At 40.0% G+C, this 27384-nt stretch overlaps 3 protein-coding genes across 4 annotated transcripts in view; 1 reads left to right on the top strand and 2 right to left on the bottom strand.

Annotated features, from left to right (window-relative positions):
• The first annotated feature begins 110 nt into the window (after positions 1–110).
• On the top strand, positions 111–3993 carry ppid (peptidylprolyl isomerase D). The gene is made up of 10 exons (XM_088292465.1): positions 111–321; positions 928–1068; positions 1152–1258; positions 1606–1794; positions 1868–1990; positions 2668–2774; positions 2853–3009; positions 3092–3178; positions 3261–3303; positions 3564–3993. The coding sequence occupies exons 1-10, from the start codon at positions 237–239 to the stop codon at positions 3650–3652; spliced, it is 1128 nt and encodes a 375-aa protein (XP_088148591.1). The 5' UTR covers positions 111–236; the 3' UTR covers positions 3653–3993.
• On the bottom strand, positions 3769–12862 carry etfdh (electron transfer flavoprotein dehydrogenase). The gene is made up of 13 exons (XM_088292464.1): positions 12648–12862; positions 11062–11220; positions 9508–9737; positions 8843–8924; positions 8630–8748; positions 8415–8492; positions 8197–8343; positions 6945–7085; positions 6547–6690; positions 5919–6087; positions 5487–5669; positions 5204–5425; positions 3769–4364 (listed from the first exon to the last, which is right to left on the bottom strand). Exons 1-13 carry the CDS (start codon positions 12676–12678, stop codon positions 4201–4203), a joined length of 1869 nt encoding a protein of 622 aa, XP_088148590.1. The 5' UTR covers positions 12679–12862; the 3' UTR covers positions 3769–4200.
• Positions 12863–13852: 990 nt separating this feature from the next.
• The window catches only part of rxfp1 (relaxin family peptide receptor 1), a 37187-nt gene continuing 23655 nt past the window's right edge, over positions 13853–27384 (bottom strand). For both annotated transcript variants that reach the window (XM_088292461.1, XM_088292463.1), the window contains exons 10-18: positions 26110–26181; positions 25644–25715; positions 25499–25570; positions 25203–25274; positions 24990–25061; positions 23048–23277; positions 18906–19316; positions 18095–18313; positions 13853–17104 (exon numbers count right to left, since the gene is read on the bottom strand). In XM_088292461.1, the coding sequence (XP_088148587.1) occupies positions 16806–17104; positions 18095–18313; positions 18906–19316; positions 23048–23277; positions 24990–25061; positions 25203–25274; positions 25499–25570; positions 25644–25715; positions 26110–26181 (1519 nt within the window). In that variant the 3' untranslated portion in view covers positions 13853–16805. The remainder of the gene's footprint in view (positions 17105–18094; positions 18314–18905; positions 19317–23047; positions 23278–24989; positions 25062–25202; positions 25275–25498; positions 25571–25643; positions 25716–26109; positions 26182–27384) is intronic.

Genomic DNA, 27384 nt, shown 5'->3' with positions numbered 1-27384 from the left:
AGAATGTCCAGGACGACCGCGACCCTCGTGAGGAAAAGCAAATGGGAAAAAGGATGGATGTTTTTTTATTGCTTTCATTTTGAAACAACGACTAGCTCTTGTTTTGACGTGCTCTACCGGATCTGCCGTCACTTCCGGCGTATTTCCAGCACTTTCCAATTCCCGACAGACGCAAACCCGCCGGCTGCCGTGTGGCTAACTTAGCTCAGGCTAACGGTTGAATAAAGTATCGCAAAATGTCTAACCCGGTTCCCACTAACAAGCCATCCAACCCCGGAAACACTCGCGTTTTCTTTGATGTCGACATCGACGGCGTTAGAGGTAAGGAAATATTTTAAAATTTAATTGAAAATAGATGGAAATGTCGCAGTTGCTGCTAGCTTAGCATTGTAAATACTCATCGATTAATAATCTTGATTGTCAAAAAAATATTAATGAAATACCTATTATAAAGTAGTATTTATATTACATTGATTTAATTGGTTTTTAATATTTGCATATAGCTTTATTGTAGTAACTATTCAATTACCAGCATTTCGTGCACACGCCATGTGCGTTACTTAACGTAGCATGCAATATATGCACAATCTTTTTGTCTTTTTTAAGAATTGCACTTAGTGATACTGTTTAATTGATTGCATGCATTTATGTCCACGTATTATTTTTATAAGTATATACTCCCCGACTACAATATTAACAGTCTAAGTAGGTCCATTACGAGAGTTGCGGTAAAAATGGTTTTGTACAAAAAATAGAATAAAGCTCAGTTATTACTCACTAGCCGAATGCATGTGTTCACCAAAGGTAACAACAGTTAATAAAAATGTTATTAAATACGTACAAGAGTGTGTTGAAGTCTAAATTGGGATATTTTTCAATGCAGCTTTGCAGTGTTTGACTTTTCATTTGTTTTCTTCTTTTTCTCAGCTGGCCGAATTGTTCTGGAGCTGTTTGTTGATGTCACACCCAAGACCGCAGAGAACTTCCGAGCCCTCTGCACAGGAGAGAAAGGCCTGGGGAAATCCACAGGAAAACCTCTGCACTTCAAAGGATGCCCCTTCCACAGAAGTGTGTGGCATGACTGTATTCACCGTTGTGTCTTAGATGATTGTGTTTTTATGTTTGGACTGTTCGTTAACTTTTCTCGACAGTTATTAAGAAGTTCATGATCCAGGGTGGTGACTTCTCTAACCAGAATGGCACTGGCGGTGAGAGCATCTATGGGGAGAAGTTTGAGGATGAAAACTTTCACTACAAGGTAAAGGAAAAGCACACGGCACTACCTGTAAATATTTAAAGCACAAACTTTTTTTTCCAGCCACAAAATATACAAACAGCATTTCATTTAGTGTTGTAATGTAATTTTCTTTAGCATTGTGCACACAGCAAGAAAATAAATGGTTTAGCTTTTATATTAAAAAAAAAATCACTTTTGTTAGTTAAACATAAAAAAGTCATGGATTATAATAATCCTTGTATTGTTCTGGCCACAGCGCATAAACATTACTAACTATATATTTGTAAAACATCTGTTAAAAATGTAAAGTTTTAAAAATATACGCAATTTTATATTGTAATTCAACATTCTGTGCATGTTGTTGTCAGCACGACCAAGTGGGCCTACTGAGCATGGCCAACGCGGGGCCCAACACCAACGGTTCGCAGTTTTTCATCACCACGGTGCCCACGCCGCACCTGGACGGCAAGCACGTAGTCTTTGGACAGGTGCTCAAGGGCATGGGCGTGGTCAAAATGCTGGAGGCCATTGACATCAATGATGACACTCCCGTCAAGGTAAATGAAGAGCCACGCTATTGAGACTGTCGCGAAACGCCAGAAGAGCAATCTATGACGTTTCTCCTTTCAGCCTTGCGTGATTGCCGACTGCGGCGAGCACAAGGACGGCGACAGCTGGGGCGCTGCCCCCTGCGACAGCACGGGCGACGCCCACCACGACTTCCCCGAGGACTCGGATGTTGACTTCAAAGATGTATGTTTTTGTTTTCTTATTTTGCTTTCTAGGGAAATACATATTTTTAAAATACATTTTCAATGTTTAATAAAACATTTTAAATAAAAAATTTCCACTTGTAAAATAAAATTAATATTTACGGTATCAAATGAGCATTTGAGTTTAAAAATTAAATTATAGTAAATTACATTACATGTTTTAGTGCGTAAAATATATTTTAAAAGCATTTTAGACCTTAAAAAGACATTACATTATAATTCATAATATATACTAACTTATGTATTATTCAAGGTTTTAGTTTACATTTTAAAGTTAAGTCTGAGTCTTATTTCAACCATTTTTGTGTCTTGTTTTGGAAGAATGGTGCAGATTGCACATAGATATTTTGGTAAATTTTGTTGTTTGTTTATAACATTTCAGTGGCACATGAGTAGATTGCCAATTCTCAATGTATATTTTTTTATTTAGCATTTAATTTCAACCAATAGATTGCTCTTTTAAAATATTTTATTTCACATTGAATTTCAACCTACTTAAAAAAAACAGCTTTCTATAAATTCAATTTATTTTTAATTTATTACTATTTTTTTAAATCCATTAAATTTTGTAGCACAAGCACATAGCCAATATTAATCATATAAAACAAAATGGTGCAGTTTGATTGAGTTTCTCGAAAAAAAAAATTTTTCCCCTAGGTGGACAAAGTTGTGTCAGTGGCTGAGGACATTAAGAAGATTGGAAACAACCTCTTTAAGAGTCAGGACTGGAATGCCGCCATCAATAAATACAGCAAAGCTCTAAGGTTCAAGTCTTACTATAAAGCACCACTTGTCTTATCATAGAAGACAATCTGGTATCGAGTCCATGTCTCCTCCCACAGGTATTTGGAAGTGTGTGGCGAGGTGATGGAGGACGAGGGTGAGGAGTCTCCGGCGCAAAAGAAGCTGGAGCCCGCTGTGCTCAGCTGCTACCTCAACACGGCAGCCTGCAAGCTAAAGCTGCAGATGTGGCAGGAGGCCGTTGACAGCTGTAACGAGGTCCAGTGTGGACAAACCTCCCCACTAGATGGAGCTATTATACCATGATTGTGCTCACTTACGAGGCCTTTCGTATTTGTAGGCTCTGGAGCTGGATAAAGGGAATACCAAGGCTCTTTTCCGCAGGGCTCAGGCCTGGCAGGGCCTCAAGGAGTACAACCAAGCCATGGTAATGTATTGTATACTTAAAGCATCACAATTAGCGGCGACAAATGCTACGTGCTATGCTAAGTTTTCAATTTTGTTTGCAGTCTGACCTGAAGACAGCTCAGGGAATAGCTCCAGAGGACAAAGGTGAGCGCCTTTGTCCTTGTTGACAAACTGCAAAATAAATAGATCACATTGAACGCAGCAGTCATAAGAAGTTGGTCTTCCTCTAATTGACCCTATTTAACGATCCAAGCACCTCTAATTTAACATATTTTCACCTCATTAAATGGTCTGCAGACCTCGACGATATACGATCCATATTTAATGCCCGGTAACAGCAAAGTGGAGACCGTACAGCGTGACTGCTACCCTCAAGGACAACAACTTTTTTCTTTTTCCGACAGCCATCAGCAATGAGATGAAGCGTGTGCAGATTCAAGTCCAGCAGGAGAAGGAAAGAGAGAAGAAAATCTACGCCAAAATGTTTGCCTAAATGGTCGACCCGCCTCCTCATGTAACAAACCTCATCATGAAGTCGTTTTTCTACACTGAACGCCGATGCCGTTTTGTAGCAGTGTGCTTGGAACACAACACTAGGCCCTCAGCACGTGCAGAACAGTCAGATAGTTTATTCACTGATGTGACATTATGTGCAGTACAACAAATTGTACCTGGAATAAATGTTAACTTATCAAAAACGATTACTGGATGTCCATATTTAACATACTTGAAGGCCACTTTATGCAAATAACATGTTCAAACAACACTTTTTTTGTTTTGGTAGCTGTGGTGTCACTCACATAAATTAATAAAATCCAGGCTCTTAAAACATGATTTGTGTTCTAGTTATTACAGTACATACACTACCAGTCAAAAGTTTGAACACACCCCTTTACTCAATGACAAATCATATCCAAACTTTTGACTGCATACCGGCAACGATAGGCACATTTTTAGTGGCAAGAGGCCCTGAATATTCATTCATTCGTTTGTGGTTCAAGTTTACCGTATATTCCTCAAATAGTTGCCGGGCCGCTTTATTTACATTCCGTTGTAGGCCGGTCCGCCTCCGCCCTCCGGGACCACCCAGTTGATGTTCTGGCTGGGGTCCTTGATGTCGCACGTCTTGCAGTGTACGCAGTTCTGAGCGTTGATCTGCAGCCGCATGCCGTCGCCCGATTCCACGGGGACGTACTCGTACACGCCTGAGAAAAGACATGGGTTGCGAAATACGGGATTAAGACATTTAATCGAATGTACTACATTTATACTATATTGATATGTGCACCGATATATATATATATATATGTGTGTACACTATACAATATAATACTATACTATATAAATATACATATTTAATGGTCTGTGCGCTTCTACCCTACCCTATTCAGACCAAATTTCATGGTAGGTGAAGCATATTTAACATCAAATTCAACGGCCGGTGCATCTCCTGATATACCATAATCAACGGTTCATGCAACTTGTATTTACCACATTTACATATTTTATAATCTGTGCACTTTGTATTGTACCATCTTTACATATTTAATGGTCCCCACACCTCTACTTTGATGTATCTAGATAACATCTAATGGTCTGTCCATCTCTAATGTGGTCCATATTTACACCCGATTAATGGCCATGCACCTCTAATGTACCACATTTAATGGTCCATGTCGCAAATGTAAAATTAACGTCGCATTTGATGGCACGTAGCTTTTTTCGATCACATTTAATGGTCTGTGCACCTCTAATTTACTATAATTAGATCACTTTTAAAGGACCGTGTACATTTCATGGTCTGCATTGTAATGTACCGCGTACTTAAATATTTCATGGTTTGTGCACCCCGTCATGCATATTGAAACAATATTTAATGTACCACATTCACAAAACTGGTCTGCACATCATTGTGTATTGAGTTTATATTTATTGATCTTCTGCCCTGATGTACCTACCACATTTGCACCAAATTTAATGGTCTGTGCATCGGTAATGTACCTTATTGACACCGTGTGTCAGGGTTTGTGAATAGCAAATTTACCTGCTGGACAGAAGCGCTGCTCGGGCCCGTCGTAGATGGCGAGATTCCTGTCGACGGGCACGCTGTCATCCATGAGGGTAAGGTGCGCGGGCTGGTCTCCTTCATGGTTGGTGCCACTTAGTGCCACGGAGGACAGCAGGTCAAAGCTGATCTTTCCGTCAGGCTTGGGGTACTCGATGGGCGTGCAGTCCTTGGCCGGCTTCAGCTGGTCGGCGTCGCGGCCTGACGCATACCAAAACCAGATGAGATGAGCCTGTAGGGTATTCTGCAAATCTTGACGTACCGCAGTGTTTGAGTGTCCATGGCTCTTTGCCCCTCAGGATCCAGTAGAACAGTCCCGTGTAGACCATGCCACCGTACAGACCAAAGTAGTTGTGGAAGGACGGACGGATGTTCCTAACGGCGTGGAGTTCCTTCCACACCCACGATGCCTTCAGAGCCTCGGCGTAATCGGGAACGTGCAGACCTAATGGACCAAATTTCAACCCATTCAACAGTCCGTGCACTTCTAATGTCACATTTACATCTCATCAGCCTTGCACCTCTTACACCCCATATTTGCAACACAATTAATGTTTTGCACTATCGTATATTAACACGAGCTTTAAATGCCCCGTGTACCTGTAATGTATCATAATAACAATATTCAACAGCCCCTAGATCTGATGTACATTCTTCAATGGTTTGTGCACCGCTATTTTACTGTATTTCATACCTGCCGTCTCCGACTCGCCAGCCTCAGCCACCACTCGTGGGAAAATAGCCTCCGCAGCCAGCATGCCGCTCTTCATGGCTGTGTGCGTACCTTTAATCTTTGGCACATTCATGAAGCCGGGACTGCAGCCAATCAGAAGGCCGCCCGGGAACGTCAGTTTGGGAACAGACTGAACCGGAAAAGAGGAGAGAAACGTTTCCAGGGAGTTCATCTTTGTCATTTCCCGAGGTTCCTTCAATGATAGACTGGCCCAAAATAATTAATTCATTGTCTTATGCTGATGATGTATCCATCTCACTATTTGTTCAGATATGTTACAATAAAACGTATGATATTTATGATATTTTTTAGTTTCCGTCCTTGCTTGTGGGTGCAGCATGGCAAGACGTGTATCTTTTAGAACACCTAAAAATAGCACCTAAGAACTCAATCAGTAGCCCCCCCTGGAAAGTTAGGGGAGAAAAATACCCCCCAAAATTGAGTTTTTACCACTGATGGTGAACCATCACACCAATGTGGTTGGTCGGACCTTGGCGTCAACATTTGATGATCATTTTGAAATCTGGCCATGAAAACATCCACGATCACTCTTGCCTTTCAATGAGTTTTTTTATGGACCAAAGCTTACCTGGAAGCCGCCCTCGTTCAGGGCGCGAGCTCCGTATGCGATCCTGTTGCCTCCCTCCAGCGTGGGGGCCACGAAGGGGTGATGCTTCCACCGCTGGAACTCCCGGAAGGGGCTTAAGTAAGGGTTGGAGTAATCCAGACCCACCTGTGCACGACCATCAGGACCATTTACAAAATCCCTCGTGTTGGGAAATATTTCAAGATTTTTTTTCTGAAAAGTCTAACATCCCTCTTGAAAAGATTTCTTCTTTTTTTCTCGTCCATATGACTTGTACAGGTTATAGGTAACATTAATGGTGTCAAATATTTTGAAAGGATTTATCTTGGCCTCATTTTTAACAAACACAAAACATGACACTTGGGTTGTGTAGATTTTTTTTTTTTATATCTACAACTCACCACAAAGCCCAGAGCCACCAGAGGCTCTCCTTCATTGAGGTGATACAGGAAGGAACCGCCATACGTGTTCCTGTTGAGAGGCCAGCCCACCGAATGCTCCACTCGGCCAGGACGCCACTTCTTCTCGTCGATGGTCCACACCTAAAATAAACACACACGCGCACACACGCAAACAAAAATAACAAACATCATTCAAAGGATGAATTTATTGCTGAGAAGGCAATGTACATGTAAGGCACTGTTGTGAGGAGACCACATTGCAATAAATCATACACCATAACGTGGCTTTTTTTTTCAGCAGTGTGCAGTTGCACTCCACTTAGTTGATATTGCATAACACCCAATAAGTGTTGCATTGCATCAGCCATAGATATTTATAATCTCTACATCTATAGATAGTCACTGTCCAATGGAAAGTTTGTATCAGCAAGTTTTTTGGCTGTGTTTTTTTTACCCATTTTTCTCCAAATACTTTCTGAACAAATCAGAGGTCGTGTCAGTGAACCCTTCCCCTCTGCCAACATAATAAATCCACGACAGAGGTGTGGATTATGAAGAGCCTGATTCGACAGCAACATTATTGCACCGGTGCGCCTTTGGCCTCCGACAATAAAAGGTCAATGTAAAATGGGCAGTCTTCCTGTATTGAGTGGGTTGGTTGGGAGTTAAGTCTGGTGTGACTACCAGTTTCCTCATGCAGTGTAACAGATTTATTGTGCCTTGGGCTTCCCACGATGAAAGGCCACTGTTAGATATGCTCTTTTACTGTTTAAAAAACAGATAAGAGAGATAGAACAACACATTAAAAATATATATTGCGAGAGAAAAATAGCAATGATGAACAAAAAATGTTTCACAAAAAAAATTAGTAACTATAACACAAAAATATCAGTGATATTGCAGGACTGCAAAAATTAACCACAATACTGCAAAAATTATTTGTTGATTTTTTTTATATTTATCAACAAGAATATTTCTTGTAAAACACAAATATAGAGGAAACGAGAACATTAAATTTGTCATTTTATGCCTAAAAGTTTTAATGTTAAAGTACTTTACTCTGTAAATCACAATGCCTTTGTATGAATGGTGTTACACAAATAAACTTCACTTGCCGTAAAAAGAATTTATTTTTCCCTTCATCCATAAAAGAAAACATCTGCAATGCTTTCCACTGCGCTGATATAAACTGTATATTTAGATTTGAGAATGGCAGTTACTATAACCACTAATCTGCGGAGGTGTCAGTTACCTCCTTGAGGCCGATGGCATACGTCTGCGGCTCGCAGTTTTCACGTAGGTTGAAGTGCTTGTAGAGCTGCTTGGCAAGATGGCCGTGACATCCCTCCCCGAACAACGTCACCTTAGCGTGGAGCTCCATCCCCCGCTCAAAGACGTCCTGACCGCACATGCGAATTGACCACAATTCCAGTCACAGCCAATAGAATTTGGGGCGTGTGTCGATGGTACCTTTGGTGAGCCGTCTTTGGCGATGCCGACGTCGTTGGTGGCGATTCCTTTGACGCTTCCGTCTTCGTGGAACAAAACCTTCAACGTATAAGAGAGACAAAGTAAAAAAAAAAGGGTGAAAAATATACAGACGACTACGTGGTAAACACGAGTAACGTGATTGTTGAATGAGAGAACATGTGCAAGTGTAAAATGTTAAGTGTTATCATTGTGACCTCGGAGGCAGCATAACCAGGATATAACTCCACTCCGAGCTCCTCGGCCTGCTCGCCCAACCAGCGGACAAAGTTGCCCAAACGCACTATGTAGTTGCCATGGTTCCTCATGGGCAGTCCTGTCACACACGCACCAATCATATTTTGACTTTTAAAACAAAACTTAATATCTGTTGGCACAATTCGTACATGACATTTGCTGATGAGCTGTACCTGGCAACATGGGAACGGGGATCCTGTGCTTCTCTGTCAAAATGCTAAAGACATCCTCAGTCACTGGTGTGTTGAGAGGAGCCTGAGGCAAAACACAGAGAGGAGACACACTGACATTTCTCTCAAAATGATGATCATATGAATGAACAGGCTCGGCTCCAGGTCAATAGATGAGTAGTGAAACGTTCAATGGAGCTGCAGCTCATTCTTTTGACGAATTTAACTCAAGAACCACCAGACAGAATGCATTTTTAATCTTTTTAAGGGTTAAAATTGCTAAATTAAAAGTTAAATATTACAATACATAGTTCCTATATTTTTCTGTACTTTTTTCCCCCACCACCTTACTTGGAAAAAAAAGGGGGGTTTCAAGCCGGGGTAGGGTTTCAAGTCAGTGTGTGAATCAATGGTTAGGATTCCAAAGTAAGGTTTTTAGCCAGAGTCATGGATCAAAGTATGGTTATAACCAGAGTTACAAACTCAGGTGAAGGTTTGAAAGTAGGGTTTAAAGCCAGAGTTTACGGCTTTCAATGTACCAAATTGTGTTCTGTTCAAGCAGAATTCCAATGGCAGCAGTGTTTTTTCATTTTTAATCAAAGCTGGAAGAGCCACCAACAGACCTTAACGCTCAAAGTTGCATGAAAGAATCAGCGTGTGAACCTCACCCCTCGTTCCTTCCAGTCGGGGAAGAGTTCGTAGAGCGCGCTGGGCTCCAGGCAGGCCCCCGACAGCGTGTGCGCCCCCATCTGAGACGCTTTCTCCACCAGGCACACGCGCAGCTCCTTCTCCTGCTCGTTAGCCAGCTGCTTGAGGCGAATGGCGGCCGACAGACCGGCGGGACCTCCGCCCACGATCACCACGTCCGCCTCGTCCGCAAACCTTTCCATTTCCACGCCTGAGGATGACCCGTGCGTCACTCGAAGTTCTTTAGCTCTCGCGGCGCTTATGCGGAATGACTGACAGCTCATTACATCAACTTGGCCACAGGCTTGTGTTAAATTATCCTCATATGATAAGGAATGTGGGGTGCAATGCTGCGATAAAACAGAAAACTCTTCATAGTTGGCGAATTTTAGGAAACTTTTCACCCTGAATTGACAGCTACGACGTTAGAATAAAATAGTCTCTTCCCAAACGTTTAAAACAGAGTTCATGCAACTTGTACTACGCAAGTGCAGTAGTGACTTGAAAAATTAGTTGAATTTATTCACTAACTCAAATCATCTTTGACCATTGAAATTAATTGAAATTAGGTCTGAAACAGTTTGAAATTATTGCGATTTAATGTGGGATTATTTATCAAAGATCTCTTTACATGTATTTTTAACAAAGACAAATTATACAGTAATCTGTATTACAATTAATTATGCATATAACTGAATACTGTTTATAATTTCTTGTAACCGAACAGATTTCTGGAAAAAAATGCTGATAAACATTCAAAATGCATTTTCCATATGGAGGGCAAATGATGGGCAAAAGCAAAAAAATAAATAATAATAATAAAATAAAATAAATAAAAATATTCAAGTAATTTTTGGTGAATATACAAATCCAAAAAATGTTGACGCACGAGTATGCGGGGGTCGAATGATATATGAGCGATGAATCAATATGAAAAACAATTTATCTATTTTGATCAGAATTGTTAACTAACTAAACACTTAAGCTTTCACTACGACAACGACACAAAATATATCAAACAAGTGCGATGCGGACGTCAATGAGCCATAAATCAGATTACAATAATAATCCAAACAAATGTGTGGCTTTATCACTTCAACTTTTCACATTTCAAGAACCAATATGTAAATTTGGACTTCACTTCTTAAAAGGGAAGTCAACCCAAAAATGTTCTTTACAAGATTATGTTCTATGCTGGTGCACTAGTTTAAACATGGCATTCTGATTAATATTGCGTTTGCGGAATAATAGTAGAAAAATCAGCAATAAAATCCACTTGGGGGGGGCATTTTGTCACGTCTGTCGATTGAAATGGATATCACAGTTGCTCAGGTAATCACAAATCACGGCTCACCTGTTTTCTGAAACTGGGCCATGATCGGTCGTGACCTGAGCCCTAAGCAACTGTGATGTCATTTTCAGTTGACGCACGTGACAGAAGATTGTACATCAAACCCCCTTCTACATACCGGCACAGTTTGCAGACCACCTCTCCTCTGTACACATTCTCAAAGGACCCAAACACAGTAACTGACCTTCCCATCTTGGATCTTTGTCCCGGGGGTGTACGGTGTAGTGTGTTGTGATGCGAGGCGTGGATGCTGAGGAGCTGCTCCGTCTGTGTAACGTTGTGTACAGCTGAGGTGACGCGTGGTCTACTTGCACCCTCTTCAAAGCCCTGATACATCTGTGGGCTGCAGGAGAAGGAGAGCAGTCAAGATCAAGAGCATATCGAGCATCATGCCAATTGGACCACGACTTGCCGTTTTATGATCAGGGGCCATTTTAGGTGTCGTAAAGTCCCCCCGAGGGCACTGGATTAACCCCCCCAAAATGACGCAACAATCCAAACACCACAACCAAGATCAGCACAACACGTGGACATTGATACACGACTGTGAGATAAAATACTAGATCAGGGGCATTCATCACATCTATATGTCTTGAGTAACATTGTTGACTTAGCCTTCGATTTAATTTTTCAAATCATTGGAAACACGACGCATAACGTTGACATTAGTGGGGATTCAGCTACACAAAACGTTCATTTATTACGCATGGGATTGACGTGTAATCATCTTATATGAAGAGATCAAAAAGCGTAATATGATTTCCTCCAAATAGTTCTACCTCCTCCCGCATCATTTCTCTGTCCAATATAAGATAAAATGATCAGCCCCTGTACGCAGGACCATATTTACTTCTGTAAACACAGCCCCATTATGTCATCTTTTGTACATGTCACTAGATGTCAATGCACATTATAAGTCACATTTGGTTTTGTAATGTGAAAGAGTACATAAAATGATTGGATTTAACACAATTAAAAATAAATCTGAATTTGGGCATCACACTGTAGTGTGAACATATCTTTAGTTCCTCCGCCACTATAAAACCTTAACATTAACTTCTCACAGGTTAAATATTGAGTTTGAAGAAGAAAATACCTGACAATATAAAAAAAAAACAGGTCTGGGACCTTGAAAAAAAACTGTCATTGTGAATGTTGTAATACAACTAACTGACACAAACAAATACAGACCGAGGGCAAAGTGGACAACGTTGGGAATGAAAAGGATTGTTATGATTTATCTGACTTGCTTGAAATTTTAGAGGGAAATTCCACTTCACTTGGGGCATGCTAGAAAATAAAAGTTCACGACTAAAAACTTGCACACATATGTGACTTCTATCATTAGATGACACAGGGCACCATCACAAGCAATGCATTCGATAACTGTGCAGCTGCCACTTGGCAACCCCCCATATTCGTAATTTTGTGTAAACAAAAAACAAAACAACAAACGAATTTTATTGGTTACACAAGGATATTTCAATAGCAAAAAAAATACATAACTATATGTGTGTATATGACAGCAATGCCGTGAAAAAGTGACCTATATTCCCAACGAACTTTGCCCGACATTTGATTTTAGCTTGCTGCTAAAATAGACGCTAAGGCTAAAACGGAATGCAGTTTGCAGACTGTGAGTGTCACACACAATGATACAACTTAAGCTAAATATTATTACGTGTACGGCAGTGGTTTAAGCGTCTTAAACTGATGTTTCGGCGAATTAGCAACGAATTATTCGCTAAACTTGCGGCTAGCCAGATGTACCTTTACTGGAGTATCTGCTAGCTGGGAACATCTCGTCACAGCTGGTCAGTTTCTGCTAATGTCTCCTCGTCGTGGACACGAGAAACTAAAGCAATCTGTTGTCTCGTAGTGACCGACGATGAGGTTATGTAAGCGGCTACCGTCAACACGCTGCAACCTGAGGGAACACTCGTGTCATAACACAGCCATTAGGGAGGAAGGGGGGTGGCAGAGTGGGGGGCATAACTCGAATAAACTGCGCATGCGCAAATCTAGGAACTTGACTCAACAGCGCCACGAGGCAAACCTGTGGAGGACTGAAAGTGTCAAATTGAATGAATAAATACACCATGAAATGTTTAATTAAAATTGTCATTAATTATTTTTTTATTCATGCATTCATTAACTATTTAATTAAATAAATAAGATACAGACATGGGCATGCAATATTAAATAAAAGTGTCATTGATTAAATGTTTCATGTATTAATTAAATGGGGAATTAAATAAATGAATATCATTAATGAATTAAATTACCAATGATTATATGTATAAAAATATACACATAATTATTTAATTATAAAAAAAATCACAATTTATCTGATATATTTAATTTCATATTTAATGAATGAATTAAACAATTTATAAATTAAGGATAATTAAAATAAAACATTTCATGGTGAATTTCTTTTTTAATTTTGGCACTTTCAGTCCTCCTTCCAGACCTAGTGGTGGAGTTCTTCACATGTGTGTACAGGGAAGGGTTTGACTTAAAGTGTGAATTTTAGAAAATCGCCCTATTTCCGGAGCTAAAAAAAAAATAGTGATTTCAATAATGTGTTTGTAAATACATTAAATAGGTGTGTGACAACAAAATTAAAATCTCTTTTTTTTAACCAGCAAGACCAATGTCACCAGAAAGAGTTTGAATAAAGGAACAAATGCCAATATGTCATGAATTAAGAAAGTTATCTTTTAAAGATTTCAACAGTGGGTAAAAAAAAATACCCAATTTTTCCGATTCAAAACTATGGAATGGTCTGTTACCAAAGTCTTCAGGGAAGATTTTGAATCAAAGAGAGAATTTTAGAAAATCCGTTACGTTAATTAAATGACTTGTAAAGCGACTTCACTATATTTTTATAAAAACACTAACTAGGTGCGTGACACCAAAATTGTGTTTTTGCCAATCCCATTTCAGATAAAAAAAGAGATAACGTAAACGAATTGACTGGAATTATAGGACATTTTATTCATCACTTGACCAAGATAGAATGATTGAAAAAAAAAATGGTTTAATGCTGTTTTTAGCCTTTTTCTCCACCACCAGTTTCAACAGCTAAATGTGTTCAGAAATAGACTTAGTGGAAATTCAAACATAGTTCACATGATCATTGAGGTACTGCCTATTAATTTCAGGAGATCGAAATAAATGAAATCCCTTAACCTCCGGCATGGTAGATTAAGCCTGAAGACTCGTGTTCTATCATCATCATTTGTAAATGAGCCTATCCTACCACGGAACTGATGCTGAGAAAATGTTTTCCACAAACCCTATGATAGATTAATTTTGAATGAAGACACAATTTCTTATTACTCTTAAGTTATTTCATATCAAAGATGATAAATGAAGCCATAATACACATTAAATAAATCCATCAACAATCCCCACAAATACTAACGTTAATTCAAGAAATAGCATATAAACAATCATACAAGCACATACAGTAAAATGGCGATCCTCATACATGAGAAAACATCAGTAACAAATGTTTCTATTTACAAAATGATTTCCATAGGAATTCATACAAACACAGTATGCTGAGAGAGAAGCATCTAATGTCATGAGTGGTGAAAAAATACATTGTTGTGTTTATGAGTCCATAGTCAACACTCAGACCAGCTGAGGAATGTAACCAAAAATCTCATAAAAATGTCAGAAAATTAAATTAAGACATTTTGAAAGCGTTAAGAAATTAAGTGTAGAAAATAAATCATACCTGGAGGGTTATTTAAAATAAGTTGTTTACCTTATTTTAATTCATAGCTGGTTTTATACCAGTTGAAAATTGGGATACTTTGAAATAACTTAGCTAGCTCTTTTTTTAACTTTTGAATTATTGTAATGTACTTTCAGGAAATTAATATTTATTCAGATGTTACATTCGATTAATTGATATTTAGAAGTTGTTAGTTTTTAAGTAAAATTTGATTTTTGTTGCTAGCTAATAATCCAATTATGGGTATCATTTTTTGTATGGTTGATTTCCAACAAAACAAAAAAAAACAACAACAGATACTTTTCAAAATCCATAGTGATCTCGCGCTATGGTTCACGCGATCCCTGAAAAGTTTGAGGAAAATCCTGGTTGACAACATGACCAACATAGAGAATCACCAATGATACATTTTCAATTCATTTTAATTTGACAAGCTATTTTAATAATTTTGGACCTGTACTTTTATTATGAAGTGTATTAGCGTGACTCTAGTTTTAACACCACCAAAATGAGTTGCTTTATTTTGAAAATGTCACTTTCTGGGTCTGGAAAAAGCCGATGTTCTGAAGACGTAGCTGCTGCTTGAATTGTGAAACAACTCAGAAATGGATTCAATTAATAATGAGTGTAAAAATCAATCCAAGTCAAAATGGAATTTGCCGGTGGCATTTTGTGGATAAAATGGGCCAGATGTAATTTGATGACTTTTTTTTCGTCAGGTGGCGACGTTAGTGTTACCACATGAGCGCATAAGCAATATTAATGTTCGTTTGAGAGTAGTCTTACTTTATTTTAATTGTGTTTGACAGTATTGAACTTCTCAGTATGTTTGTATGACAGTTGAGGATATTAAAATCATTTTTATTTTTAATGAGCTAAACCCTCCTTTATGTATTGTCTCTTAGGATGACCAAAGATGTCCATGGGTCAATGTGACCCGCTTCACGTGTTATAATTTTAATAAATAATTTAAATAAATCAAAGAAAAAAATGAGGATACAGAAGAAGTTTTATCTTATTTTTTTCCAAATAAAATTTTGCAGTGGAATTAAAAAAAAAAAAAGGGTCAATTTTGGGACAACACACCAAAAATGCCTATTAGTAATAAGGCCAGTATTTATGAATATGTTTTTTAAAGGGCCAATTTTGGCAGACCAAAAAAATATCTATGGATCAATGTGAGCCACTGTGTATCAAAACTTATATAAAGAAATGCAATAAAAAGGAGAAAAACAATATAGACCACCTAAATGGATTTTAATCCCATTAAAAAAATATTGAAAAAAATATCATCTTAAAATGGGTCAATGTTTGGGACATATCCATGGGTCAATGTGACCTGTTACGCATTTAGTTATTTTAGAACTTTAAATGCAAACACAGTTTAAAAATATCTAATAAAACAGAACAACAAAAATAAGACGCTTTATCCATCGGTTTGTCAATTTGTCAGCCAATTAACGCACGGTCTTAAACCATTGCCTTTATAGTTGACAGAGACTCTGTGAGTCTGGAACAAACTCATCCTCTTTTCTTATTCACCTAATGTAACCCTAAGGAAGGAGATTGCAAGGTAACTCAAAGTTTTTTTTCTTCCATGTCACCTAAGTGCCTTTGCAGTAACAATTTATGTGAATGCTTTATGTAAAAAAAAAAAAAAAAAAAGTTTGATTGAGTTTTTTGTTGTAATGTTGACTCCAAAGCAAAATCCACCAAGGTAAAATCCAGCAAGCAAACCAGTGACCAGATGTACAACTTTGCTGAGTTGTTTAGCTTGCTATTCTTAGGTTCAGTGTTGCTGCGCAAACCAATCATGTTTAAAACATCCTTCCTGTCCAAGGCCACAGTGAACTGAATGGAAATCACATTTTCTTTCTGCTACTTACTCTTTCATTACTGCGCTGTGAAAAATAAGATGTCCAAAAAAAATCAGACGATGAAATAACTGTGCCGGGATTGGAGTCCATAAAAAGACTCATTTCACACTGGCCATTGAAGCCGGCTTTTTCCCCTGACATTTTCCTGACTTGCGGTCATGCATGAAAGGTATCAATGCGGATGATGTGTTCAAGTCGACCTGGATATTTGCCACAAGGTCAGAATTGTTCAATCTTGGCGGAGGTCTGTGCTCCCCTAGTTCATTTGCGATGGAACGCACTGCCCCTGACTCTGTAGCGGGTTCACACAGGAACGCCGGTGTTATTTTCCGAGAGTACGGCTAGCTTAGCGGGGGGTGCTTTGGACCCATCCCGACGGCCCCCAATCGCCGGGCTGGAATCCTGCAGGGGCCACATTTCCTGCCAGGTGAGCGAGGGCTGATGGATGGGGTGGCTGGCCACCGCCGGCCTGCGCTGCCTATAGTTGGCCCACACCTGCATCAGGGTCTCCTTGAAGGGGCGGGTGGTCAGTGTGTAAAGGATGGGGTTGAGAGCACTGTTGATGGGTAGGATAAATATGACCACCCATGAGGTAATGGTGCCTGCAGGGGGAAAAAAAGACAAATGAGGTAGCACGAAAACCTAATGAGGGAGAATAAATATGAATTTAGCCTTCACCCCATGTGGTTATTACGCTGTTTGTTTAGGAGAGTACCTTTACCGAAGCACTTGACTCAAAGGCAATTTAGCGACCAAATGAATCCCTCATCCCAACAGAGTTCTCATTAGGAAGCATGCCAGGTAATAAATTAGCACTTCAGCTTACGCAAACCCATGAAAACACAATGAAAGTAGCTCTTGAAAGGAAAAGAGGCCCTTCAGGACAATGACGACGCATGAAACACGAAACAGCACTCACACTAATCCTTAAAAAACATGACCAAAACACTTAAAACCCCAACACTAATCCTTCAAATAAACGTGACATGTACCCTTTCAGGCCTAACCTGAACCCTCAAAACACTAAATTATTCTTAAACCCTTACCGTATCTCCTAAAACCCCAACATTAATCCTGTAAAACACAACCAAGCATGAATATCGAAAACCCTAACATGAACCCGTAGAACCCGAAAACCCTAATCATGTGCTTCTAAATTATTTTCTGTTACGCCCCTCATAGCAAGAAGAAAATAATTCGCACCCCCACACCACCCACTCTCCACCACAACTATAAATAATAGCAATTTTTGTTGCAAAACAAACCGACACCGTAGAGTTAATACTCACTACGCACAATGGGCAAGGAGATCGCCACTGCCAACTACTGGAGTGGATGTGCAATTACACTGTATTGTAGTACAGCTGAAAAAAAAGCATGTTCCCCAGGTTCACACGTGCCCCCCTCAGCATCGCACCGCGCTACCCCAGGGGGGCCAGCCCCACTATTTCAGAAGCACTGCCCTAATCCTTGAAAATCTCCAAAAACCCCCTGCTTGAAAGGTGACAAAAAAGATGACTCCAACTGTAATGCGAATTACAGCCACTTATAGGACCACAGTTAAACAGTAAGATACGTAAAGCGAGCGGTACCTGGAATCTCCACCTGCAGCAGGGACAGGATCTTGAGGATGAAAATGGGGATCCAGCAAAGTGAGTCTGTGATGACGATGGAGAAGAAGCGTTTGGCGATGGTCACCTCCTTTTTGATGTGGTTGCTATACTTGGTGGTCTGCGTACCCGTGCGCTGGATATTGTAGAACATGCTGGCATACGCCAGCACAATGATCAGGAATGCCACCAGGTTCAGACCTGGAGGGGGCAGTCAAGACAGGGACATCCCATAAAATCACGTGGGAACTCAGCCAAATCTAGTCAAACCCCGCTGATTGGCGGGAAGTGTTATAGTGACAATAAGACAGAAACTGGATCAGTAAAAGCCAGATGACAATCTCTTCATACCAAAATAAGCCTCTTAAATTGTGTTTAATTTGAGCAAAGGGATGAAGTGCAATAAAGACAGCCATCTCTACAGAGTGTGACAAAGGTTCCGGTACGCTCCGTAGCAGCGTCCGTCGTTGTTGGAGGTTATTTGGAGGAGATTATTTTTTGAATAAAGACGGAGGGACGATGACTGAAGGATGCCCAGGTTCCGGATGGCGGAAGGACAGGCAAAATATGTTAAGGTGCCCATATCTACATGAATCTCTAATCTTAATCATAACAACTCCTTAAACCACAGTTAATGGCCTAATATTTAAAATATGATCCCTAATTTATCAGAACCTAAGTATGAAACACTACAACACAGCCCTCACCAATCCCCTAAATGAATCTTAAAACTAACCCATGGTCTTAAAACAATAACCTTTTAACTCCGAACCCTAACCTTAACCACACTCACCCAGGAAGATGACGATGGAGTAAATGTGAGCCGAGATTGTCTCGGGCTGCTCGGAGTGCAGTGGGAAGCACACGCCGTTGGTACCGTAGAAGTTCCGGAAGAGGCCCTTAAAGGCCAGGGGAAGGAAGGCCACCATAAAGCCAAACACCCAGATGCCAAGGAGCACCGTCACGGTACGGCGCCAACCTGGAGTCAGGTAGCGGAAGGGGTACACGATGCAGATGTACTTCTCCAGAGTCAGGTAGGTGAGGAGCAGGACCGACACTTCGGTGGACAGCATGGCAAGGGAGCCGATCACCTGGCACTGGCCGCTGTCCATCCAGGCCTGGGCGTGCCGGTTGTACTCGCCGCGGAACTTCAAGTCATACGCCCCGATTACGAACAGGTAGATGCCCATCAACCCGTCTGCACCTGACAAGAGATCGCAACATGAGTGTTCACCAGTAATATTCAAAATATACAACAGTGGTCGTAGTAGTGGGCGGCACAGTGGAAGACTGGTTAGCACGATGGCTTCACAGTGCAGAGATTGTGGGTTTGATTCCTGCTCCAGCCTTCCTGTGTGGAGTTTGCAGTTCTCCCCGAGCCTGCGTGGGTTTCCTCCGGGTACTCCGGTTTCCTGCCACATTCCCAAAACATGCTTGGCAGGTTGATAGGACACTCTAAATTGTCTGCAGATGCGAGTGTGAGCGCGAATGGTTATTCGTCTACGTGTGCCCTGCAATTGGCTGGCAACCAGTTCAGGGTGTACCCCGCCTACTGCCCGAAGACAGCTGGGATTGGCTCCAGCAAGCGACCCTTGTGAGGAGAAGCGACTCCGATAATGGATGGATTATAGTAGTAGTCATAGTTATAACGATATAATTACATAATTGGTTGTTCTACGACTTACTTTTTTGTTCCATGTACAGCACTTTGCATACAGCAGTGGTTGTCTTAAAGTGCTTTATAAATACAGTTGAATTAATTGTCCACAGTCCGAGTGTGTTCTTTGTCTTCACAAGTATGACAGTTCAGCACACTAGTAGAACGACGGTCTTAAAATACCTGATGTGCACAATTAGACCACACTTAAGCGCTAGTCATGACAATTGAGCCCCATGTCTTAGCGGTGAAATAGCTTCCATAGCAACATTCTACTTTGCAGTACTGTATGACTCATAGAATCTTAAGTCACAGTTTAGAGACAGTTTCAAAATTCAGCCCCCGAAGCCAATTTAACCTGGCAACATGAAATTTGGAATGAATGTCTACGATGATAGCGTCACAACAAAATGTCAAGAACATATGCCCTAATACACAAGGGAAGGTGGCCGTCTTAGTTTTTAGCAGCCATTTTAAGCTAATTTTGAGCATTTGCAGGCCTCCCTTAAAAGCAAGGTTGTCCTCGAGATTTTCTCTTATTGCTGCCAAATTTGAAACACGAACACTAGACACTAAATGGTGAGACATTCGACTTTTCATTATTATATGTGGGCGGGGCATGGCGGCAAAGTTTGATGATCAACGCCATAAGGTTAGAACATGAACAAATGACGGTCCGTCTGGATTAAAAGCAAAGCTAAATTGTCGGGAATTTGTGAGGCATTTAAAAATGGAGCTCCTGCTACGTGATTACTAGAATAATGGTATTAAAAGTGCAAAGGTTAAAAAATGTAGCAACACAAAGGAAACTAATTTTATGCAAAGTGCTGAAGGTAAGAAAGAGGATTTTAAGTTGAATATCGGAGTCAGTGGTAAAAGACAAAAGGATTGAATTGATGTAAGTCGGCAGCTCAAAGAATGCTTTGTCTGCGTTTTTTTTTTTTTTTTGGTCGGCAGATGGTCGAAAAGACCCTCTATGAGGAATGCGCTGCCGTTATCAACCGGCAATGGGCTGACGTTTCTCCCCTAGTGACAATACATCAAAACCTCATCTAGAGTTTCATGCAGGAAGAAACTTCAAGGAAAATTGCTGAGATAATGAAATGGCTCAAGATGGAGGGATGTGCTAAAACTGGCCCTTTTTTTTTTTTTCCAAAGACACAAAGAGAACAAGCTGGGAGATTTCATGATGGTTTGGTACATATAATTTGCATATGCATTGAAAGTTAAAAGTTATGGACTTGTATGAACTGGTCCGCGGCGGAAAAAGGTTCTGTAACGGTGGCCTAAGTGATCAATATGGCTTTCAGGTTTCACGTGTTTTTGTGCAAGATGATCCGAATATTATGATGCACCGAGGGAGTCCATTTTCTCAGCGACAGTGGAACAAACAATTATCAGAAGTCATCTTTTATTTATTTATTTTCCAGCACTTTCTCCTTTTTAATTGAAATGAATCATTCGTGCTGTGATTTGTGCCTCTGCAATTTATGTGCGGCAATTGTTTCTTGCGTATGAAATTTAAATCACCAAATTATACATTCCTATAAATGTATTGCAGATAAATACAAACATTGGTGTAATTGCATTATTTTAATCCAGAATTGAAATGGTCTTGATTTGAGACTGAATAAGAAAGATTGAGATCGAGGTAATTTCCTTTGAAAGGTTACGAAATGATAAAAAAAGAAAAGTGTAAAAAATAAAAAAAAGATGTAAATGCCAAACTGAATTTTTCTGTTGCTGTGGACACAAATGTTTCCTCATTCTAGTATCTACATTATTGAAGGCTGAACAAATCACAGAGTGTTTTTCTGTGCTGTAATCGTACAAATCTCGTGTAAAAAAATAGACAGTTGTGGGTGTAACTGCAAAATTTTAAAAACATTAGCGCAAATGGATGTTTTTGAAAAGTCTTCCCTAGAAGTCAGTTGAACATAGCCCCCGCGAGGATAATCAGTTCGGATAATGGATGATATGTGTATGATATGATATTTTTAAATGGCTCTCTGCAGTGTGCACTGCCCCACACACCCCCACCTTCCTCTTTCATGTACAGAGGCGGGAGGGGCCAGAAGAGACACTTCAGCACTCGTAAACAACCTTGGAAGAAGCAAAAATGAAGAAATGTTTTGTAAAAATAAGAAACAGTGGCTCAGTAATTTGGTAATGGTTCGGTTTTAAAGTATCAGATGAGCAAACAAATGTTAAATGGAATGTCACTTGTATAGCGCTTTTCTACTTTCGGCACTCAAAGTGCTTCACGCTATTACCTCAGCTACCGACTGGTGACATACCATCAGAAGCAACGGGGGGGTTCAGTATCTTGTTCAAGGAAGCTTTGGCATGGTCACAATGGCCATCCTCGAGAGGCCTAAAAAATACGGGGAGCTTTCAAATTGGGTTGAAGTGAAGTGGCTATTGTCGGGTCATTTCAGTGTTTTTTTCTTCAAGACAGATTTTACCTAAAAATTTAGCCCGATTGTTACCAAATCTGAACCACCTATACGAGAAAATAAATTATTATATATCATTATTATAAAAATATACTTTTTAATTCATCGAGGGAGCACTCAGAGTGATGCCCACCCCTGTTCTAGATAGACGGCTGCCATTATATTGTGAATAATTTTCGTCATTGCGCATGTGTGGAGCATGGCAGCCAAATTTGATGACTTACCAAAAAAACAGAAAACTCCCACACAGTAACTTTGCAATTTGGAAAATTCAGCCCCCAAAGCCACTATAACATCCATCCAACCATTATCAGAGTCGCTTTGCCTCATAAGGGTAACAGGGGGTGCTGGAGCCTACCCCAGCTATCTTTGGGCAGTAGGCGGGGCACACCCTGAACTGGTTGCCAGCCAATTGCAGGGCACACAGAGACTCGCTCTCATACCTAGGGGCCATTTGGAGTGTCCCATTAACCTGCTAATCATGTCTTTGGAATGTGGGAGGAAACCGGAGTACCCGGAGAAAACCCACACAGGCACGGGCAGAACATGCAAACTTCACACAGGAAGGCCAGAGCTGCAATTGAACCCTGCACCTCGGAACTGTGAGGCAGACGTGCTTACCAGTTCCCACCGTGCCGTCCACAACCATTTCATGGTCAAATTTGATAAACATGTTATCATAAATTCCCCAAAAAAGTCTCAAGAAGTCATGCCTGTGAAAACACAGGAGGTCGGCCATTTCGGTTTAGATGGAAGATATAATGTTCCCGGATTACTTATAGCGCAGATTTATCATCATCCATAATTAACAAGCCGACTCACAACAGAGGGAGATGATGCACATGGCGTGCAGCTTGTTCTCCGATCGAATATACGAGCGCATGCAGATGACGAAGATGTTGCCAAAGCAGGTCGTGGCCGAGACCACCCAGACAAAAACCCTCAGCACGATGTTGGCCAGCAGGTCCTCGAAGGACGAGATGCCGTCCGTGTTGGGCTTGCAGCTGCGCACGTGAGGTGCATAGCCACAGTACTGGAACTTTTTGAAGTAGCTGCCAAACACACACCCGCGCACACACACACACGTGCACACCCCCGCATTCACGCACACACACAGGCTCCAATTAATTTTAAAAATAAAAGGCAATTAAAAATGATAAGACAGCTTGATTGCAGGAGTAGATTCATTTCCTAAGATGAGATTTTGAGAGACATGCTGTATTAAGCACCTGCGTTTGAATTAGTTTTTCAGCAACTAGTGATTATAAATATCACAAATGTTAACCTATGGAGCACTAGCTCAAATAGTTCCATGACATTTAATTATGAATGTATCTATGACAGGCTCTCATTAAAATACATTTTCAGTAAGGAATTATAGTAGTCGAGGTGAACAAACTGTAATGCTCAAAGCCAATATATGATTTTAAATCAGAGCGATGGGCAAGGACAATTGTTGATGAGGTAAAAAAACTTACTCAATAAAAATGAATGTATATAAAATGTAATAATAATAATAATAATAATGCCTTTATTAGTCCCACAATGGGGAAATTCGAGATTCAAACCCAGGCCTCCTGGGGAGACTGGGTCCTGAACGCGGCGCCTTAGACCACTCGGCCATCCTGGCAGCCACGAGATTCGAACCCAGGCCTCCTGGGGAGACTTGGTCCGGAACGCGGCGCCTTAGACCACTCGGCCATCGTGGCAGCAAATTCCATCAGACAATTAAACATTCATCCTTATTTATAGTTAATTTAATTAAAATTAAGTAATCATTTATTTAATATAAATTGAATGAATTTTACACCCCGCAACCCTAAACAGTACAAGCGGTATTGAGATTTATTTATCAGTGCATTTTAATTTTAGTTTAATTTTAGTATTTACGACAAATCAATGAACAAATAATTTAATGAGCTGAACCAATTAAGAAACATATTTATATATCTGTGCATGTGGCGCATGCAACACACAAACACTTTGTCAACACTTTCTAGAACAAAAGTATTTGTTGCTTATCAGATGCTCAGGCTGCTAATGCTAATCAGCGCCAACATTGCAGCTGTGCTCAGCTTTAAGCTTTGATATGAAAAGGTTTTAGAAATCAGCCTGTTTTCTGGGGGCAGCCCTATCAAATTCATATTTAATTACGGGATCTGTCAACATGCGAATGGCTTTTTGTTAGCATGACAACTAAATAAAAGAAAAAAAAGAAAAATACACAAGTGAACTGCATCCATAAGAACAATAAAAGCACGCTTTGTATTTTCACCTTTGGAGGCAGCACTTCAGACACTTGTCAATTAGTGATGCGGATTTTGGCATGTGGCACATAGTGCGGACACAAATACCATGTGAACAACTTTGCGGGGCAAAACCAAATGCGTTGCTGATCAGATGCTAACGTAGCCTATGCTAATCTGTGATAGCATTTCAGACACCTTAGACTGATCATGGCTTGAAAGTGCCGATGGATCTTGACCCGTCTTATCTTTCATGTCTAAGGCAAAGTAAATTGTGTAGGTGCAAGAATATGTAAATTAGCCCCACTGTGACATCACAATCTGGCAAAATTCAGAAAGAAATGGAAAAGATTGCCATGGCTATGATTTAACTATTTCTATACAAGTAATTTTCCTTGTAAAATTTTGAAAATTCACTTCCTATTGGGAAAACTCCCATTCACTTTTTTCCCCTTCCTCGTCAACCGATTGGTAGAAATGCTTGAATGATGAAGGAATTATGACATATTCGTACTCACATGTGAGTTAAGTATTTAAGAGGCTCGAACATCCGTCGTTGGATGTTGGTAATTTCGATGCCTTCGATACTTCTGGAGATAAGAAAGAGACATGGGGAACATGATTTAGAGGCAGACAATGGGACGCAAAAGCGAGCATTAGAAGGAATTAAACTATATATATGTGTGTGTGTGTGTGCGTGTGTGTAGACAAAGCACAATAATCATACTCACAACGACTTCAGTTTATGCAGTTTATCAAAGTGGTCCACCTGCAGCTCCCTAATGGGATTGTATGAAATGTTTCTGCAAATTAAAAAAAAAAAAAAAAAAGGTCACCAGATCCAGCAAAGAGTGCTGCGTTCTGTGCGTCTTGATAAGACATATTTAATATTTAATAGAGACTAGTTAATCAGTTGGTGTTGTAATCATTTCTTCAGAGAGACTCGCTCTAAAATAGGGATTATATATTTAGATGTGAATGAACGCGTGTCAGATAAATTAATAAATATATGGTGGATGGAACTCACAGTTGAAGCAAATCCCCCAGAAGGAAGAAGAGATTAGGTGGAATCTTCATCAGTCTGTTGCTGGAGAGATCCCTGCATTAAAAAAAAAAAAAAAAAAGTCAAAGATAATTATCAATACAAACTCAATGATACGTCAAACACTCACAACTCTCCAAGCTTTTGGAGGACCGAGAAGGCTTGCTCGTGTATGTGGCTGATCCGGTTACGCTGAAGAACTCTTGGGAAAATACATGAATAATAAAATGAGATTAAAGATGATTCATCTTATTGAATTTAAAAAAAATAAATCAAACACAGTTCCAATATAACAAGCGCTTGTAAAATAAATAAATAAATAAATGAAAAGGTGTATTGATTTTCCAAGTGAAGTAAATACAATTTGCCTCATATCATATTAATATTCCAGTAGGGCATAGTGGGTAGTATATTACAGTGCTATACATGCATATTAATATTACATTTTACAACAGTCAAGTTAAGTCAAATGAATGATATAGCCCTTAATCCCCAAAAAAGATTTAAATGGCTTTGCAGGCCCACATGTAATAAATGTCCATTGGGATATACCGTAAATGTGCATTCATAATGAACACGAAGGTGGGATTACGTACAAGACTGTCAGCATACTGCACGAATAGAACGACACGTTCTCCAAGGTCTCGATCAGATTTCCCTCCAAATCCCTGAAAGAATATAATATGGATGTTTCAAAATGGGTGTCATGTGTCATCATCAACAGCGCTCATCCTGTACAGGGTCGCTGGGGCAGATCGCAGCTGACACCGGGCGAAAGGCGGACGACAGCCTGAACTGGTCGCCAGCCAGTCGCAGGGCAGACACAGGCATCGCCGCTGAGTGGGAACGTCACATTTATAGGAGTATAAGTTTATTCATATTGTGAATGAAAATGACAACACAGCCGTTCCACATCAAATCGTAATCCCACTGAACCAAAACTGAATAAAATCGTGCAACTTTAGAATAAAAAAAATCACTGAATCGACACGTACCTCATGCATCGATGTACGTATCGAAGCGTTTTGTTTTTATTAGAGAGATGCACAGCCCTTGTTGTGTGCGCGTGTGTAAGGCTCAAAATAATTTATTTTCTTGCGGGCCAGTGGCTTCATGAGAGAAACATTATGATATTGTGAAGCAATTTGTTTTGATTTTTGCAGGTTAATCCCAGCAATACGAAACAAGAATCACAAGATATCAAATGAACAGTTATTGTGTTGTTTTAATAATACACATTGCATCGTGAAGCAAAGGGAAATTGATTGAAAGTAAAAAATAAAAAAAGAACGCCTGTAATTTGCAGAAATTATTTTGTGCGGACCACCAAAATGAAAACTCAGGACTCTCGTGAAAACGAACAAACAAACAAACACCAAAATACATTAGGCGTGGGCAAACTACGGCCCGGGGCCACTTGCGGCCCATTAAACGTTTTAATCCGGCCGGCCGAATTTGAAAAAAAAAATTAATGAATAAACCTTGTTAATGTTTTATTTTCTAAATACTGTGGTTTTTCAAAGTCATATATATTGTTGTAATGCTTTCGTTCACTTTCATTTAAAATTAAATGTATTTTTTTCTCCGATGAGGTGAGGTTACCCAAACACTCCATCCATCTGCTCCTGGTCTGGCCTCGCTGTCAAATTTTAGAACCCATCCTATTTTCGCTCCACAAATGGATGTTCACCTCTTTAATACCAATCCAGCCAGACATCTGTGAAAAGTGGGCTCAATCACGCCAAGCGCTTAATTCCGATGTTCAATGCACTTGCTATGTCAATCGTAGGTTAGCTTAACGATTAGCTCTTTCCTCGTCATTCATTCTTAAGAACGACACTTGTCAGAACAGAAGTGTGGCTTGTTCACCT

The sequence above is a fragment of the Idiotropiscis lumnitzeri genome, chromosome 4 (genome assembly GCF_059441095.1).
Source record: "Idiotropiscis lumnitzeri isolate Australia: NSW breed Sydney's pygmy pipehorse chromosome 4, RoL_Ilum_1.0, whole genome shotgun sequence".
Taxonomy (NCBI): Eukaryota; Metazoa; Chordata; class Actinopteri; order Syngnathiformes; family Syngnathidae; genus Idiotropiscis; species Idiotropiscis lumnitzeri.
Note: the sequence above shows the minus strand (reverse complement) of the source record. Positions and strands in the feature narration are given on the sequence as shown.